At 43.9% G+C, this 17,756-nt stretch overlaps 1 protein-coding gene across 2 annotated transcripts in view; it reads right to left on the reverse strand.

Annotated features, from left to right (window-relative positions):
• Positions 1 to 17,756, reverse strand: part of ATP2B4 (ATPase plasma membrane Ca2+ transporting 4) — a 97,002-nt gene that overhangs the window by 14,325 nt on the left and 64,921 nt on the right. For both annotated transcript variants that reach the window (XM_054563193.1, XM_054563194.1), the window contains exons 9-19: positions 16,185 to 16,399; positions 15,572 to 15,814; positions 14,899 to 15,140; positions 13,859 to 14,090; positions 12,753 to 12,932; positions 11,955 to 12,042; positions 11,103 to 11,209; positions 3,071 to 3,262; positions 2,406 to 2,619; positions 1,649 to 1,860; positions 619 to 726 (exon numbers count right to left, since the gene is read on the reverse strand). In XM_054563193.1, coding sequence (XP_054419168.1) covers positions 619 to 726; positions 1,649 to 1,860; positions 2,406 to 2,619; positions 3,071 to 3,262; positions 11,103 to 11,209; positions 11,955 to 12,042; positions 12,753 to 12,932; positions 13,859 to 14,090; positions 14,899 to 15,140; positions 15,572 to 15,814; positions 16,185 to 16,399 — 2,033 coding nt within the window. The remainder of the gene's footprint in view (positions 1 to 618; positions 727 to 1,648; positions 1,861 to 2,405; positions 2,620 to 3,070; positions 3,263 to 11,102; positions 11,210 to 11,954; positions 12,043 to 12,752; positions 12,933 to 13,858; positions 14,091 to 14,898; positions 15,141 to 15,571; positions 15,815 to 16,184; positions 16,400 to 17,756) is intronic.

Below are 17,756 nucleotides of genomic sequence, written 5' to 3' on the forward strand. Positions count from 1 at the left end.
AGATACTGTATTAAGTCATCTCTGTACATTAACTGATTTGTTGATTAACAACAATTAACAACGACCCTGTTATCCTAAGTTGAGGAGACTAAGGCACAGAGTGGTTAAGAAACTTGCTCCAAGTTCACCTTGTAAAAAGGAGAGCTGGAATTCAAACTCAGGGCAGTCAACTCAACATCCATGCTCTGAGCTGTATGAGTTAGGATTTATTTTAGACGAGAGTCAGGCATTCAACCCAGATAAGACCATGGGGAGAAACAGAAGAGGTGAGGGAGTCTTAATCTATGTCAGCAGAGCAGCCAGGGCCAGGCTGCAGCTTCATTAGAATAAAGACATATGCTTTGTAAACTCTTCTACTTCTAAGTATTATTATTATTACTTTTATTTTTAGCAAAATTTCATTGAAAATTTCATTCCTGTCTCAGAGAAACTAAATGATTTGCTGGCCTCCAGGCCTGGTTAGAAAAGAGACCTGAAACCTCTAAAGTGGTGGGCAGTTATCCTTTCACCCTGCGATCCTACAAGACGGAAAAAACTTAAAAACTTGAGGGATGGGGAGGAAAGGACAAAAGGTCTGCAGGCTGTGCAAATGCAGGTGGAGGGCGGGCCAGTACTTACCTGGCCCCACAGCAGTTCTCCAATGCCAATGAAGAGACACCAAAACCACTGGGACAGGGTAAGCCTTGTACAACTGAAGGGTTTACCCCCAAATTCCACGATGAAAATCTACAACAAGAAAAGGGGAAGCCCACCGTTAGGAAGCTGAGTAACAGGTAGGTAGCCCTCCAGCCAAGGCCATCAGAGCCACATAACCCCTTACCCAAGGATCCTTGTGGTCTAAGTCCTGATTTGCTTGTTGGGAAAGGAGAAAGAAAAAATCCGGAAGGAGAGAAGGGGAGACAGACACAAACAGTCTTTAAGCACTCTGACAGGGAGACAGACAGTTACTATGAAAATTATTATATTAATGTAAGAGCTGGGGAAGCAAGGGTAGCTAGAGGCTTCTTGTAACCAAAGCCAGTGATGACAAATATTAGGCACAGTGATGAAGAAGAGGAACTGAGGATGAGGGCAAATACAGGAGGCACCCAGGTGAGGGGTGAGGCAGGAGCTCATTTGTTATAGGGCGAGCTCATAATCTCTTGTATTAGCAGATGTTTAAGCACCTCTGACCAGGGCGAGAAGGAAGGGCCCAATCCTCTTACTACCAGGGCAGCCACTCCCTTGACCCCAGTCCCCAAAGGAGCCCAAGCCAGGCTCATCTGCCGAGTACATGCGCGCCCTCCCATCACTTCTCTTTCTCTGTGAACCGCACAGCGTGTCTCCCGAGACAGCCCACACAGCATGTGCATGCGCACCTAATGCCTGCTCGCAGGAGGCATGGAAAGGGGATGGAAGACAGTGACCCTCCTCTTGGTCACTCTGTCAGATTTCTGTGTTTAGAAAGATAATGAGAGGATTCCATAAGTCTTATTTTATTTGCTACCAACATGCTTCCTTGTACTGGAGCCCTTGACATGGCAGCTTCCACGGCCTGATTCCCCAGTGCTCCCTCGCTCCTTTTCCTGGGGTCTTAGGAAACCCTGGCTGCCAGCTTCTGGCTTGTGTCACGCCCGACTTCCTACCCCAACTCCAGCTGGAATCTCACCTGGCTGATGAATGTGCCCAAAACCACAGAACAAAAGATGAGGTTGCGGAAGATGCCTGCAAAAACATTCCTCTCTCCGTGGATCTTGCGAGAATTGATTTCATTGAAGAGCTGCATCAGCACAAAAGTGTTGAAAATAATGGTGTAGTGCTGGCTGGGTGGGGAATGTAGAGGTGCATTCCTCCCACTATCAATGTCAAAGAATTTCTCACCTGGCGGAGAGAGGGGAAGCACTGGAGGGTAAGTGTGATCTCAAGGAGCACTCAGGTTGAGTCAGAACACGTTGGTGAGGCCATACTGGCTGCTGATGGTTGGTGTCCACTTGAACTGGTCAGAATCTGAGCTATGCTAATTATTAAATATTTTCAATGTTAGCCCCGATCTCAACATACCTGACCCTCTCAGTTTGCTCCATTGAAATCTGCCTTCCTGTAGTGCAGCATGGTAGTAAAACAACATGCACCAGAGTCAGGCAGACATAGGCTTGAATCTCAGCACCACTATTATGTGACCTGAGCTTTCATTTTATAATCCAGAAATGAAGCTACCCTTGTGACATTCTTAACAGAAGTACATAAACTAGCATCACATGCCCTGCAGCGAGAACAGAGGGCACACTCAGGGAGTGACACTGCTCCTCCTACTAGCCTTGTGCTTAGCTTGCTCCCCTGCTGCCTTCTGTCCTCGGGCCATTTTCTGTCCCATCACCATTCAGCATCCCAACCACCACCTCACTCTATCCCTACCCTCAGCTCACCGGCAAAGACAAGGAAAAAGATGACTGTGAGCTGATAGACCGCATGGCCCAAGATGTTCTTCATCATAGTCCGTGAGATCAGAGGCTTATTTCGGCCGTAGGGGCGGCGCTTCAATAGAGACTCTGTGGGAGGCTCTGTGGCCAGGGCCAATGAGGCGAACGTGTCCATGATTAGATTAACCCACAGCATCTGCACAGCTTTCAGTGGGGAATCCTGATGGGAAGAAGAGCCAGTCTTTTTAGCTTTCCTCAGAAGCCACCTTCTCTCACCCGGCAGTCTCACCCTTGTCCTCAAGATGGCCTAGTGCCTGTTATCCACCTAGACTTTGGGTTCTGGCCCTTTGTTAGCTGAGTGACTTTGGGAAAGATACTTAACTTCTTTGAACCTTGGGTTCCTCACCTGTAAAGTGAGGATAATATGTACGTTGCAAGGTTGTTTTTGAGGGATAGAGAGAATACAAATAAGTGCTCATCACAGTGGCTTACATGTGGATGCTAAATTAAGCAGATAAAGAGAGTGGACCCAGTAGAGCCAACTCCTGCCCCAGCAGGCCTGGGAAACTGTCCTTACTCCTCAGTGGACATACTGCCCCTCACCCCTTAGGCCTCTTAGCCCCTGCCTCGTCTCTTCCCTTTCAGCCCCTCCCCATGCAGACTCCCTTCACCTGAGTGATGCAGGCTCCGGTGAAAGCCACGATCACCGCCACCACGTTGACAGTGAGCTGGAACTGCAGGAACTTGGAGATGCTGTCATAGACGTTTCGTCCCCACATCACTGCCTTCACAATGCTGGTAAAGTTGTCATCTGTTAGGATGATGTCTGATGCCTCCTTGGCCACATCTGTGCCTGCAATACCCTGAGGTAAGAAGGGGAAGGAAACTGAGGAATTGGATAAAGCAGATTTTCCCAGCACTCTGAACCAAGACGCCATTTCTTGACCTCCAGGAAGCTTCTGAACTAGGTCGAACACTAGAGGGCACACTAGCCACACAAATACTGAAGACTAAACAATGTATTTTGAGTTCTTTCCTTTCCCAAAGAGAATGAAGGGAAAATGCGTCCCTGTCATTTTATAGAAAAGAGGGCTGAGGCTTCATGCTACCCCCTTACTCCTGAACCCAGACTGCAAATTATAGTTATATTTGATATTCCTTTCTTGCTTCCCTCCATCTTGGAAACAAATGAAAAGATAGGGAGTACGTCCTATCTATTCTACCTCCAAAGTTTCAAATTTTGTTTGCCACTGCCAGGACCTCCTTTAAGTCCTCATTTCCCCCAACTTTAAGTGGGTTAAGTAGTCTGGTGGCACAGCTCAGGAGTCTTATCCTTGTTCAAAATCCTGCCACTGGGAATCCACTCAAGGATTCTGAACAGACACGTCAGGGGTTGAAAGCCCTGCTTTCAGCAGTGTACTTGTGAGTCTGGCAGTCAGAGCCCTCAGTAAGTGTACCCCAATTTACTTCCCAACCTGCTCTCATACAGCTTTCTGCTCAAGACCCACTAGTTTATTCATATTTCCCTGAATCTCTCATTCACTTTTAGAGCCTAGATTGCTACTAACTCCATTTCCCCAAGTCTGGAACGTCCTCCTTCCCCATCTACTTAAATCCTACCTATCTTTAATGTTTCATTCAATTAAGCTCTACTTGCTTTGCAAAGCTGTCCCTAACATCCCCAGCTCATATTCCTATTTCATGTCTTGGGACTTCTGTGACCCATAGAGGAGCTTATTGGTTAATTCGGCTTGCATTGGTACATTATTGGTTCTCTTTACCTGGTAGTATTATTTTCCTGTCCAGATAGCAAGAAAATATCTGTGCTATACAATTCAGACTATACAATTCAGTTCCCCCATCAAAAAGTCCTCTAATACATTCACACATGCTGTACCATGCACTGTAAAAAGAAGAGGAAAAGAAAGGAGGAATATCCAATAGACTATCGCTATGGAATAATGTCCAAGATATGTTAAGTGAAAAAAGCAAGGTGGAAAAAATAGTGTGTAGTATATGTAGAGATAAGAACAAAGAGTGCTATAGATAAGTATCACTAATCTAAGAGGGTGAGATAGAAATACATTACTTATTTAATTATATTTTATAGGAGCAAACAGAAGTATAAACCAAAAAGTAAAGAAATAAGTTACCTGTGGGGTTAAAAGGGAAGCAACAGGATGGAGGTGTAGGAATAGAAGCTACATTTCTATGAATGATCTTTGTTTTCTATATTTGACTTCAGAACTATATAACTACTTTATACAAGTGTAAAAAGTTGAGTTTAAAAAGCAATCTCTAAATTGGAAAGCAACATGATGTAAGTGAACTGGTGTAACTAGTTGATAGGACAACAACACAGAGGAAAAATGTCCCAAATGACTTTAAAACCACAGTAAGTTGATGGCACATCCTTAGTAGGATATATCTGCAGAGTAAAAAGAACTATAAAAAAACCCTTTACCTGTTTTTAATAGAGTGATTGTATTATTGTTGCTCTTTTGAAACTATTATATGTGTTTTAGCAAATAATGCAAATAATTATGTTAATGTTATGTTATTATGTTAATAATTATGTTATGTTATGTTTTGATTCCTAAGGAGGAATCAAAATTTTCAGCTTAAGAGATATAAAATCAGGGAAGTTAAAATTAGGAACTTAAAAGTTCTGTAACTCTAAATTTGAATTGCAAATACCCATATGAATTCATGAAGTATCCTATTTTAAAGATTTTATTTATTTTTAGAGAGAGAGGAAGGGAGGAAGAAAGAGAGGGAGAGAAACATCAGTGTGTGAGGGACACACTGATCAGCTGCCTTCTGCATGAACCCTGACTGGGGGCCAAACCTGCAACCCAGGCATGTGCCATGACTGGGAGTGAACTGGCAGACTTTTACTTTGTGGGATGAAGCCCAGCCAACTAGCCACACTGGTCAGGGCAAAGCATTTTGTTGTGAAACACAGAAACACAAAAGAAATATGTGAGACATATTTCCTAGCATTGCTCACTGATAAGGGCTAGCAGCAATGATTTACCCAGTAGAAAGGATCATCCTGATATTCAGGTTGTGTTCTCTAAATACCGCCTATCACTAAAATGAAGCAAAACTCCTTTGAGAAATGGATGATTCCAGATCTAGGACAAGAAATACACATGACAACTCTGAAACAACTTCATATAAGAAACCAAGGAAGCTGGGTTTGTGTCAAAAGAACTCAGAGGGATGAGGAGGCTCATGATGGTCCAATGTGAACATCAAAACAATACTGTGGGCAGCAGATTGAAACATATCACATATGCTTAAATTCATGAGTTCATAATATTTAGGAAAAAATAAAAAATTCATTGGTCACCTTTGGATGATTTAAAAAGTCAACTCATTATTTTGAAAATGGGTGAATAAAGGAAAAGAATCAAGTATTTAACCTGACTTTCAAGTAGAAACTGAATTTCAGAGTAACCAAATAATTGATGAAGGGTCATTTCTTTTTAGAGAATATTCAAGTTAGTAAGTTAGAAAAATCAGAACATCATTTTCTAGCCCCTAGTGATCTAGAAGCTGATTGCTTCTCCAACTAATTACTAGCTCATAGGAAATACAAGGAACAAATGAACATGTTAAAGGGCACTACAGGGCTACAATCAACAAAATCCATGCTGTGAGGTAGTCTACATAGACAAACATCCTGGTTCTTTCAAAACTAAATAGGTAGGAGGAGAATCAAGATGGTGGAGGAGTGAGTGGAAGTCACACTGGCCTCCTCCCACAAACCAATCTGGAATTACAACTAAATTGTAGAGAAATCACCTGGAACAAACAACTGAACAATAGTGAGAGAGAAGCCTTATAACCTTGGACAGACAGAATAATGTGTTAGTACAACCTAACTGGTAAGAAGTGCGATAGAGACTCACGAAGGTGGGCGGGGTGCCCACGAGTGGCAACACCATAAGGATATTGAAACGGCCAGTTGGATCCCCCTGGGAAGAGCAGGATCTAAACCATAAGCAGGGATCTCCAGCCTACAGCACCAGAGCCCCCTAAAAAGTACACAGATTACTGCCAGCTGCAAAAAGTGGCAGGGTTGCTCTGTGCCAGAGACAGATGGCTAGAGATGCAAAGAGCCATTTAAAGAGCCAACACATAAATTTTTATTTGCAGCCACTTACCCTGGTCTCTGGTAAAGGCAGGGGCAGAGTGGGCTAAGGATGCCTGGGGAGAGACTGGGGAAGGAGGCTTTGGGGAGAGAACTGAGAGAGTAGCTGGTGGGTTCCTGGTGCTGACTCATTCCCCATACAGCAGCAGCCATTTTGTTCAGGCAGGCCACTTCTCTGAGTGGCAGCAGATAAGAGGACCCAATAACCCCGCCCCCAGGAGGGACTCTGCTCCGTCCTGTGGTGTCTAAGCAGGCCTCCTGAGTGCAGAGTGACTAGATTAACAGCTGAAGGAGACAGTCACAGATAGTGGATTCCCAGAAGTCTTGAACAGACTGCCTGAGGTCAGACAGGGTCAACATTTGACATCATCAGAGACAGATCCAGAAAGAAAAAACAGCGGTCTCCTACCATAGAAGTTCACACCCCAAAGTCAGGAAATCAAGACAGATCAACCTAAGAAGCAGACGCAAAAAAGAAGAGTCTCACAAATAATGAGAAGACAAAGAAATACCCGCTACTCGAAGGGAACGGAGGAATCCCCAGTAAGAGAATTAAATGAAACAGAGGTAAATAAACTATCAGATATTGAGTCCCAAACAACAATTCTAAGGAAGGTCAATGAGCTCAGTGAGCTCAGAGAGAATGACAAGAAACTACAGGGAAACTATGAGGAACTTATTGCAAACTATGTCAGCATGAAAAAGGACATAGAAACTATCAATAAGAGACAACAGTAAATGAAGAATACAATTTCTGAATTGAAGAAAACAGTAAAAGGAATCAAAAGCAGGCTACATGAAGCAGGGGAATGAATCATCGAGCTGGAGGATAAGGTAGAAAAAAGCTCCCAGAATGAGCAAGAAAATGAAAAAAGACTCAAAAAGAATGAAGAGGCATTGAGGGAAATGCAAGACAACCTAAAACGTAATAATACCCGTATAATAGGGACACCAGAAGGAGAAGAGGAGGAGAAAGGGATCAAGAACCTGTTTGAAAAGTAATGATGGAAAACTTCCCTAACTGGAGGAGAGAAAAAGTTACACAAGTCCAGGAAGCACAGAGGGTCCCATTCAAGAGAAACCCAGTGAGGCCCATTCCAAGACACATCATCATTAAAATGGCAAATATCAAAGACATACAGAGAATCCTCAAGGCAGCAAGGGAGAAAGAGGTAGTAACATATAAGGGAGCCCCTGATATGGCTAGCGGCTGACTTCTCAACAGAAACACTGCAAGCGAGAAGGGAATGGCAAGAAATTTCCAAGTCATGAAAAGCAAAGGCCTGCAACAAGGACTGCTCTACCCAGCAAGGCTCTCATTTAAAATGGAAGGCAAAATAAGGAGTTTCCCAGACAAAAAAAGGCTAAAAGAATATGCCTCTACCAGACCAGCTTTGTAAAGTATGGTAAAGGAACTGCTTTAAGAAGATGAAGAAAAAGAGTCCATGAATACCCAGTTCCTTTTGGTCACCAATACTTGATATTACCAATATTTTTAATACTTATTAATCTGACTGTAACAGTGATGTGTTATTTTAATTGTTGCTTTATTATTTGTTGAAACTAAATCTGTTTTTGTATATTTCTTGCCTATTTCTATTATTTTAAAATGCTTTAAATGACTTTTTGGTATTCTTTATCCATTTTTTGACTAAATGTTTGCAGAATTTTTTCCCTAAAAATAAAAAAACAAACTATTACCCCCTTTTTAGATGTTTTGCAAATACTTTCCTATCCTATTACTTGTCCTTTAACTTTTTTTAATATGTATACTACTGTATAGTCTTAAATGTTTAATATAGTCATATTGTCAATATTTTACTTTATAGCTTTTGGGTTTGAATATTTTACTTCAGGGTAAGAAAAATATTACTTTGTATTTTCTCCTAAAACTCTTTAGATTTTACACACTCATTTTTAACGCACCTGAATATTTCTTGTATAATGTGTGACGTAGGGCTCTATATTTGTTTTATTTCAAGAACTAGTGGTCCATGCACCTTTTTGTTGAATAAGCCTTGTTTTCCCCATTGATTTGAAGTATCAATTTAATCGTTACATTGTTAGATATATACATTTGTTTCTAGAATGCTCATTTTATTTCATTGATCTACTTGATTAATTCTTTGCTGGTGTCATTTTGTTTTAATTGCTGAGACTATAATGGATTTAAGTTTTTTAATATTTTATAATGGATTTTGACATTTAAAAAATAAATAAATAAAATCAATCTGCATTTAAAAAATAAAAAAAGAAAGAAGGAACTCCTTCCTTTTGGGACAACATGGATGGAACTGGAGAATATTATTCTAAGTGAAATAAGCCAGTCAGTAAAAGACAAATACCGTATAATCTCACCTATAATTGGAATCTATTCAACAAAATAAACTAACGAACAAAATAAACCACGGGCATGGAAACATGGAAGAGGCTGAAAGTGACCAGAGGGGATGGGGAAGGAGGACAATGGAGGAAAGAAGGAGAAGGGACTAGACAAAGAACATGTATGAATGAGACATGGATGTGGACAACAGAGTGGGAACTGACTGTGGGAGAGGGGGACGAGGGAGGTGGGTGGAGGAGGGAAAGGGGGAAAAACTGAGACAACTGTAACTGTAATAAAGATGATTTAAAAATAAAAAATTTAAAAATTAAAAAGAAAAGAAAAAAAGAAATTAAATAGCTAGGAAAAAAAGACCAGAGTGGATTGTACAGAAAAGAGTTAACACAGCAGGCCTGAGACTGCTATCCTTAGGAAGGCCTGTTTGTAAGGCTGGCCTCTGGAAACTTGGTTCTCAGAATGCTCCCAGTCAAAATTAACAGAGAAATAATTTTCATGGTTCACTGTGCCTAGACTATGCCCAAAAATATAGTTTCTGAACACCTGGCTTTCCTTCTGGGAGTCTGGAATCACAGTATGTGACAGGCCCACGTGTCTACATGGTCATCCCCAATAAACACCTTGGATGCCGAGTCTCCGATGGGCTGTCCTGGGCAGAAACATCACATGTGTTGCTGCATTTTGTGGCTGGGGGAGAGAGTGCTCTGTCTGACCCCTGACCCCTGACCATGGGAAAGAGCATAAAGGAGCCTGCATGTGGATCCTTCCAAACTGGGCCCTTGACTTTCCCCCTTACCATACCAATGTACTAAATTTTAGCCATGAGTACAGTTATGCCCTGAATCCCATGAGTCCTTCTAGTGAACCCACAAATGTCATGGGTGGTCTTCGGGGCTTGACACAGGGATCCTATGGAATCAGTGGTTCCCAAACTCTAGGGTGTATCAGAATCATCAAGGGCCTTTTGAAACAGATTGCTGGGTCCAACTCCAAACTTTCTGATTCAGGAGATCTGAGGCGGGGCCCGAGAATCTGCATTTCCATAGGTTTCCAGGTACAGCTGGAAGGAGCATACTTTAAGAATTACTGTTATAGATAAAGATATTTAAGAGATATATCAAACAATTGCAATGTACGGATCTTATTTGGACAAATTACTAAAAACAACATTTATGAAGCAACTGGGGAAATGTGAACCAACTCGATGTTTGATGATAGTAAGGAAGCAATGTTTTTATGATATGAGTGAGGTATGAAAATTCTTTTAAATATAGTCTATTGATACTTAGCTTTCCAAGACACATACTGACATTTTGGGGTTTTTTTTGATGAAATGACATGATGTCTTGGATTTGCTTCATAATAATTCAGCCTGAGATGGAGGAAATGCAGGATTGGTGGGGGGTGGGGGTGGGGTAGGGGTCAGTGAAACGAAATTAGCCAAATGTTGATAGCTGATGCTGGGTGACAGGAACACAGGGATTGATTAAACTTAAGCTCTCTACTTTTCTATATTCTTGAAATTCCTAGAATAAACACTTCTTTGTTAAACAGAGCACCCTAAAGACGGATTACTTCTTGAATTTCTTTCCACTGTTTAAAAATCATGAACAGTTCAAAATACTGGGGAGACTTTGAGTCATAAGCTACTTGAAGGTGAAGATACACTTTGCAATGTGGTGGCTTCTGCATGTCCCTGAACATCAAAATCAATGAGTGTTGATTCTTTGCTAAGAAGACCCAAATATTTCTGGGACACACCCCAGACATCACTGAATCAAGGTAGCCAATTGTGGAACCTTGGAATATGTGACTTTAAGTGAACTTTCCAAGTGATTCTGATGCTCCAGGCCTCGCAAGTAAAGAGCAGAGTGATGAACGATGCTGGCCACAGAACACATGCTCCCTATGGAATATGACTTTTCTATGGTGTCCAGGCACGTAACACTACCGTGTTCACGGGCAAGTTTAAGTTGGCCTTGTTTTCCGGGGAAATGATACCCCTCATTTCTCTGCCTATACCTTCTATTCTTCATACTTGATGGCTCCCCATTGATACATATTAGCACTGGCGAGGTAGATAGGAGAGACAGTCAGAGAGAAGAGCACAAAGTGGGATGTGAAGGTGCAGGAAGCCTGTCCTGGCTTCCTGATGGAGAAGGCAGCTTCCAGTTAGAGACACTGTGCCGAGATGCTTACTTACCATGGCAAAACCAACATCCGCTTTCTTCAGGGCCGGCCCATCATTTGTGCCATCACCAGTGACAGCCACCACCTGGCGTTGTTCCCCAACAGTGCTATCGATGATGCCTGGGACAAACAGACATGCCTGTCAGTCCACCTAAGGCCATTTAGTAAACCCTGGTCTTCTTCTTTGATCTCTGCCATCACCTGCCCTCCTATTGCCTTCTTTTCCCTATGCTGCAAGTTCTATACTGCCCTCCAAGGACAGTACCGTGTTTTATGGGTAGCACTCTGAGTGAATAAAGTCTGTCCTCATCAGATACTGTCTGGTGCCCCGAGACAGTTATTATGTGGTACAAAAGCACCAAATGATTTGAAGGCAGAGACCTGGGGTTAAACTGTACCTCTTCCACTTACCAGGTGGGCAATCTGGACACATCACTTGTCTTTTCAGCCTCAAACATCCTTATTTACAAAATGAAAATAGTTTAATCCGCCCTGCCTAGTTTATAGTATCAATGGTACACAAGATACAGGGTGGGGCAAAAGTAGGTTTACAATTGTGAGTAGGAGAAACAGTTTATTTTTGCATTATTATTTATTAAGTATTGTATTACTTTCTATATGAACAACTGTGAACCTATTTATCCCCACCCTGTATGATGATGTTTAAGAACAACTTTACTATATGACTTATATTCCCCCGGGGGTCAGCTGTTTGCTAAATTGTATATTCTCCCCATGAGCCACAGAGTTCTCCTAAGACCTCCTGATTCAGGATAGGAATGTTGCTTTGCCTGATGGTTTTTATCTGTCCCTGCACTGGCCTGCCTTCCTCTACCCCAGTCACCTAGTCAGGAGCTGACCTCACCTTTCACCAGTGTGTGCTTGTCAGTGGGGGAAGATCGTGCCAGGACTCGAAGCTTAGGCCAAATCTTGTCCAGCTTTTCTTGCTCTACCTGCCAATACCAGACCATACCTGGGTCAGTCAAGCCAGAACAGCCATCCAGGGAAACCTTCCTTTTCCACACACTTGAAGCTGATCTGGTACCCCATGGCCCAGGGGGAGTGATAGCCTGGCCTCCAGTGCAGAAGCAGCAGCCGACTCAGTCTCCAACGGCAGATCCACTGACGGTGACCGTTCAGGCCCTGCTTGTCGTCTCTCCTCCCAATTCCCTCTCTGGGAGCCGATCCCCTATTTCTTAGACCCCTGCCAGGAGGTGAGCCAGGATTAGCTCTTGGCTGAGGTGACTAAAATGATGCTTCTGAGGTCTCAGATTTGATTTCTAGATAGACCAGGAAGCTTTGGTCTGCTCCACAGCTAGACCACATCCTCTTACAAACCTGTGCCACCTTTAGTCACAAGGCAGTGACACAGGAGGAACGAGGCCGAGGGAAGTCAGTACAAAACCATCCCATGACTGAAAAAAAAATGGAAAGATGTGAAAAGTTAGTGACACTGTCTCAAAAGCCAGCTTGTGAATGAAGATCATGCGAAGAATGTTCTCAGTTTTACCACCTGAGCAGCGCTGGTGGAAGGGACGTTTCACTATGAATAGATTTTTGCTTAAAAACCACCCACTTTTTCCCATGTGTCTCAGATACCTTACACTAGACCCAGTCCTTCTTCTGCCAAGTGAGGCCCTGGTTCCTCTCACCCAGGACCCACCTCGCCCTTCTCATTGCGGATGAGTCGGTTGAATTCTTTGCCTTCCAAGCACAGGAAGTCATCCCCAGGTGTCACAATGCCACATTTGGTGGCAATGGCCCGGGCTGTGTTGATGTTGTCTCCTGTCACCATTCTGACAGTAATGCCAGCTCGCTTGCATTTGGCGATCGCGTCCGGTACCTGTGGAGGGTGAGGCAAGAGGAGAGGAGGAGCTAGGGCTGGTGTGGCTGGTAAGCAGGCCCTGGTCAGCTGTTCCTTTGTTGTGGAAGGAGAGAGGCACACACTAGAAGCAGTGCCATGGGGTACAGGTCATTTTTACATTGCTCAATGCCACTTCACTTCTCTCCTACCCACAATATTCACATTGGAATTTGCCTCCTTGTACCATGAGCTGAAAGGGAAATGGGCTTCAACGGCAAGGTGTAAAAGCTTACTCTGCAGCTTCCAATCTAGACTCCTTAGCAGGGCACATGTGGACTTTTGAGATTTGGCTGCTGCCTTCCTTTCTAGCAGAAGCTTTTACCACTCTACCCTCCCTGACACATGTTCCAACCATATCAGTTCTTTGTAGTTTCCCAAAAGCTTGACAGCCTTTCGTGCTTTTGGGTCCTGACAACTGATAGTCCATCTGTCTGAACTTCTTAGAAGTGAGACTCTTTTAATGCCCTAGTGTTGAGAACAGTATTTGACTATTCTGGCGGGGGTGGGGTGGGGTCAACAAAAATGTGTTGATTGAAAGAAGGCAGCCCAGAAACAAAGCTGGTGTCCTGATTAAATCAGCCTTCTGACTACTCTTAAGAGCCAAGTGATAAGCCCAGTGAAACCTACACTTCTCACTCCACGCAGCATTAGCTATAGGAATGGCACCTTCCATCAGCTCAGCACTCTGCAGCAGTCCTGTGAAGCTGAAAGCACACAAACAGCTATCCTTGTGAGAAGCAGTTAGGTAACTCGTGTGGGTCACAACTAGAAGCAAAACCAATACTCTCATTCCCGTGACTCCCGATGGCTTCCCAGTAGGTCACACTGGGCCTGCATGTGGGTCAGGGGTCACTGGAAGACTTCCATTGGCGTGTTCTTGCCCTTTCTCCAAGCCAAAGCCTCACCTCTGGGCGCACAGGGTCCTCAATGCCCACCACCGCGATACAAGTCAGTTCAGTGAGGATTTCATTCTCATTGTCCCACGGGGGCTCCACGTCATTGAAATCGCGATAAGCTAAGCAGATAGTCCGGAGTCCCTCACAGGCCATGGGCTCAATGACAGTGCGTACCATCTCATCTCGGTCCTTATTTTTGAATGGCACTGCTTCTCCTTTCTTGTCCAGGATTCGATTACACCTGGGGAAGTGCACAGTCAGAAAGCAGTATCCCCTCCCCCGCCTGCAGTCTTTTATAGACATTCTGGCAGCTCTGCACTCCTTCTAATGATGCTGTTCCGTGGCCAGAAATCTCTATCCATCACCCAGCTGGGTCCCTTTTTCCAAGGTTGGGTGGCAGGTAGATGGTGTCCCCAGTATCTAGAATAATGCTCAGTGGATAGGGTGTGCTCAACAAGAATGTGTTTATTGACAGAAGGTGGCTAGAGCCAAATTTGGGTACTGGTTAATTCAGTTACTGGCCCTAATACCCATGTAGATCAAATGTTAATGACCCATAGGTAGTCTAGCCACTTTGATTAGGTTATGCAACTTCCCTGTAATTAGAATTGAGAAAAAGAAGGAAAAGGGAACAGAGAACTCACATTTCTAGTACTTGCTGTGTGCAAGGTGTTTACATACACTGAATCATTTAATTATAGTAACCCTGTGAGGTGGGTGGGTGTTACTATCTCTTTCCAGATTAGGAAGTGGAAGTTTGCATGGCCTAGGTCTGAATCCTGGCTGTGCCACTATTAGCTGTATCATCTGGAGCAAGTTACTTAACTTGCTGTATCTCTGTTCTCCTATCTGTAAAAAAGAGATGATAATAATATCTACCTCACTGAACTGTGAGAATTAAATAAAATGAGCCACCTAAGGTACTTAAAAATAACACTTGGCCTAACTAAATGCTCAGATACCAGGTGGCTTGTGCATCCTTTAGTGAGTCCAGCACAGGGCATGTGAGGGAAGATCCTGAAGGGAAGAGGGGTGGAAGGAGTGCTCACTTGCGCAAAATGATCTCGGAGGCGCCCTTGCTGTACATGCGGTAGCCGCCGCTGGGCTTCTGGATGACCGTGCTCATGGACTTGCGCACTGAGTTGAAGGTGTACACCTTGTAGAGCTTCTCCTCGGGCACCTCACTGCGCACCGCATGGTAGTCCTGCTTCAGGTCTGTGACGAAGCCCAGGAGTGCACACTCCGTCTTGTTGCCCACCTGCCGTGGCAGGCCTCCCTCCTTCTCCGGAGGCTGAGAGAAAACAGACAAAGCACTATTGAATTAGATGCTTCAGCTAGGGAGATAACTCAGGAAAGAAAAAATTCCCCTCAAAACTTTCACATACATACACAGAGCCTGGAGTAGGGGGGTGGGAGGTGCTGCGTAGGGAGGATGGCGTTTGTTTCATTCAAGGGTAGGCAGACAAGTGTTCAGGAGTGTCCCTGAGCCATCCCAGGCTTTTGGGCCATGAATTCCTCCCTGTCACCCCCTCGCCCACCCCCCCCAATCCACTCCCTTGGATTATTCCCTAGTTTCTCCTTAAACATGTTCACTTAAGAGTGGCAAATACAATATGGGTGGTAGTTTAGGCAGAATGAACAAAAAAAGATGGACTGTTTCAGAGAACATTAATGTTCCCTCTAAACACCCATTCCAAGTATTCAGGCAAAGGAAGAACTTACCAGGATCTTGGAGGTATAGGCACTGTTGATAGAAATTCCATTGACAATAAGGTCCAGCACCTTGGGCACGAGGGCATCGGGGCTTGGGAGCTGATGGTAATGGGTATCTCCGACATAAGCTTGTACCACAGTCATGCGGTTCATGGTCAATGTGCCTGTCTTGTCTGAGCAAATGGCTGTGGCATTGCCCATTGTCTCACAAGCATCCAGGTGCCGTACCAGATTATTGTCTTTCATCATTTTCTACAGAGGACAAGACAAAAGACTGGAGAGGGGACCAACTGAGCTCCCCCATTATAGGTCAAAGACCATTTCCTGGCCAACCTCTCTCCACGTTTCAATCTCTTGTCCCACACAAAAATACAGGATATTGTTCTTGTGAATCTTCTTTATATTTTCCTATTGGGCCATATAAAACCCTGATGCAACTATCACAATGGTCCTTCCAAGGCAACTATCACGATGGTCCTTCTAGGGCAGACACTTGTGCTCTTATCAGGTACCACCCAGGGTCCACAGAGGCTAAATGGCCTATCCTTTCATTAAAAGTTATGTGGCTCTCTCCCCTCCCACCTCTGTCCTAAAGGAGGAGAAAGTGTCATTCTTGCCTCACCTTCACAGAGTAGGCCAGTGAAATGGTGACAGCCAGTGGCAGCCCCTCTGGCACAGCCACCACCAGTACAGTGATACCGATGATGAAGAACTTGACAAAGTACTGGATGTAGATAGGGGTGCACTCGGCTAGCCACGATCTCTGCTTTATCACGAAGTTGTCAATCACAAAGTACAGAATCAGGATGAGAACGGTGATAGCTGACATGATCAGACCTGAACAGGAAACAAGTCACATGAACTCTGGCTTTAGGGCATTTTTAGGTCCCCAGCCAGAGATGGATTGGCATGAGTTGTAGCCTTTGCCAACAGTTTTTAAAATCACTACCTCGAGGAAGTCATATTAATACTCCCTACCCATTCCCTGTTGCTTGCATATGATAGTATTGGGGAGAAGACACAGGTTCTAGTCTCAGCACTGCACTAAGCTGACTCATGGCTGTGGACTTCTTACTACTCTTTGACCCTTCCGGGGCCTGTTTCCTCGTGCATAAGTAAGGGGGCTGGTCTAGTCTTCTACAATAGCATTCTATGATTCTATTTCAGACCTACCCTCTTTCCATAATTTACAATGCGGTGACCGTATCTGCACATTTCCTAGTAGTTTATCAATGTGGACTTTTCCCGTAGCAGTCTGTGAATGCCAGGCATCTCGCAATTTGTGTATAGCAATGACCTTATGGTGTTAGCATAGCACCTACAAGACTAACGCCCAAGATAGTGTCTCCCAATCTTTCTCCTGACATTCCACAGACAAAAGCTAACAATAATAGCACATATTTATATAGTGTTTACTGTGGGCTAGGCAAGCACTTCACATAAACTAACATTTAATAATTCTCAAAACAACCTTCTAAGAGTGGTTATTATTAGTTCCTTTTCTGAGGAAGTGAAGGCACAGAGAGGTTTTTCATATGGCACAGCTGGTTTGCAGACTGAGCAGTTTCCTGGCACGTGGGAGAACTCAGGAGGAAAAGAACATCCCTTAAAACTTTCAGTTCTAAAATCAAGAAAGTGCCTAGTAAACTGGGTCAGCTGGTCAACCTACACACTAAGGTAAATAGAAGAATCTTCTCAAGATTTGTAAACTGGGCTAGGGGCTCCAGTTGTTCCGGGATCAATGTCTGGGCAGACATCTGTGGCACAATATCTGGGAAGAGCTCTGCCTGAAACCACAGTCTGGTTTGGGTCTTCACTTTTCCTGAGGGCCTGAGGAATAAGGCAAGTGGTGACCAATGAGGATCAATAAAAGGGTATTCGTTTGCACTTTGCTTCATCGGGCTCAAGGCTAAGGTGAGGCAAACAAGGTGCCTGGAATATAAAATTAAAGGAAGCATCATTCTCAGAGTGGCATAGGCCACTTTATTTGCCTCACCATAGTCCTAGCCTAGTTTGAAATGTAAAATAAAACAACAGAGGAGGAAGTGGCCAGCCATCAGGAAGCTTGTACTTCCTATGGAACAATGTAGGGATTAGAAGGCCAATAGGAGGGACTAGGTGGAGTCTGTTTCATGTTCAAAGCCATGTGCCAGCCTTAATAATGCATTCCCACACCTACAGTTCATCTCATCCA

This window comes from Pteronotus mesoamericanus, unplaced genomic scaffold (assembly GCF_021234165.1).
Source record: "Pteronotus mesoamericanus isolate MK-2021 breed Mesoamerican mustached bat unplaced genomic scaffold, CSHL_Meso_final scaffold_705, whole genome shotgun sequence".
NCBI classification, from domain to species: Eukaryota; Metazoa; Chordata; class Mammalia; order Chiroptera; family Mormoopidae; genus Pteronotus; species Pteronotus mesoamericanus.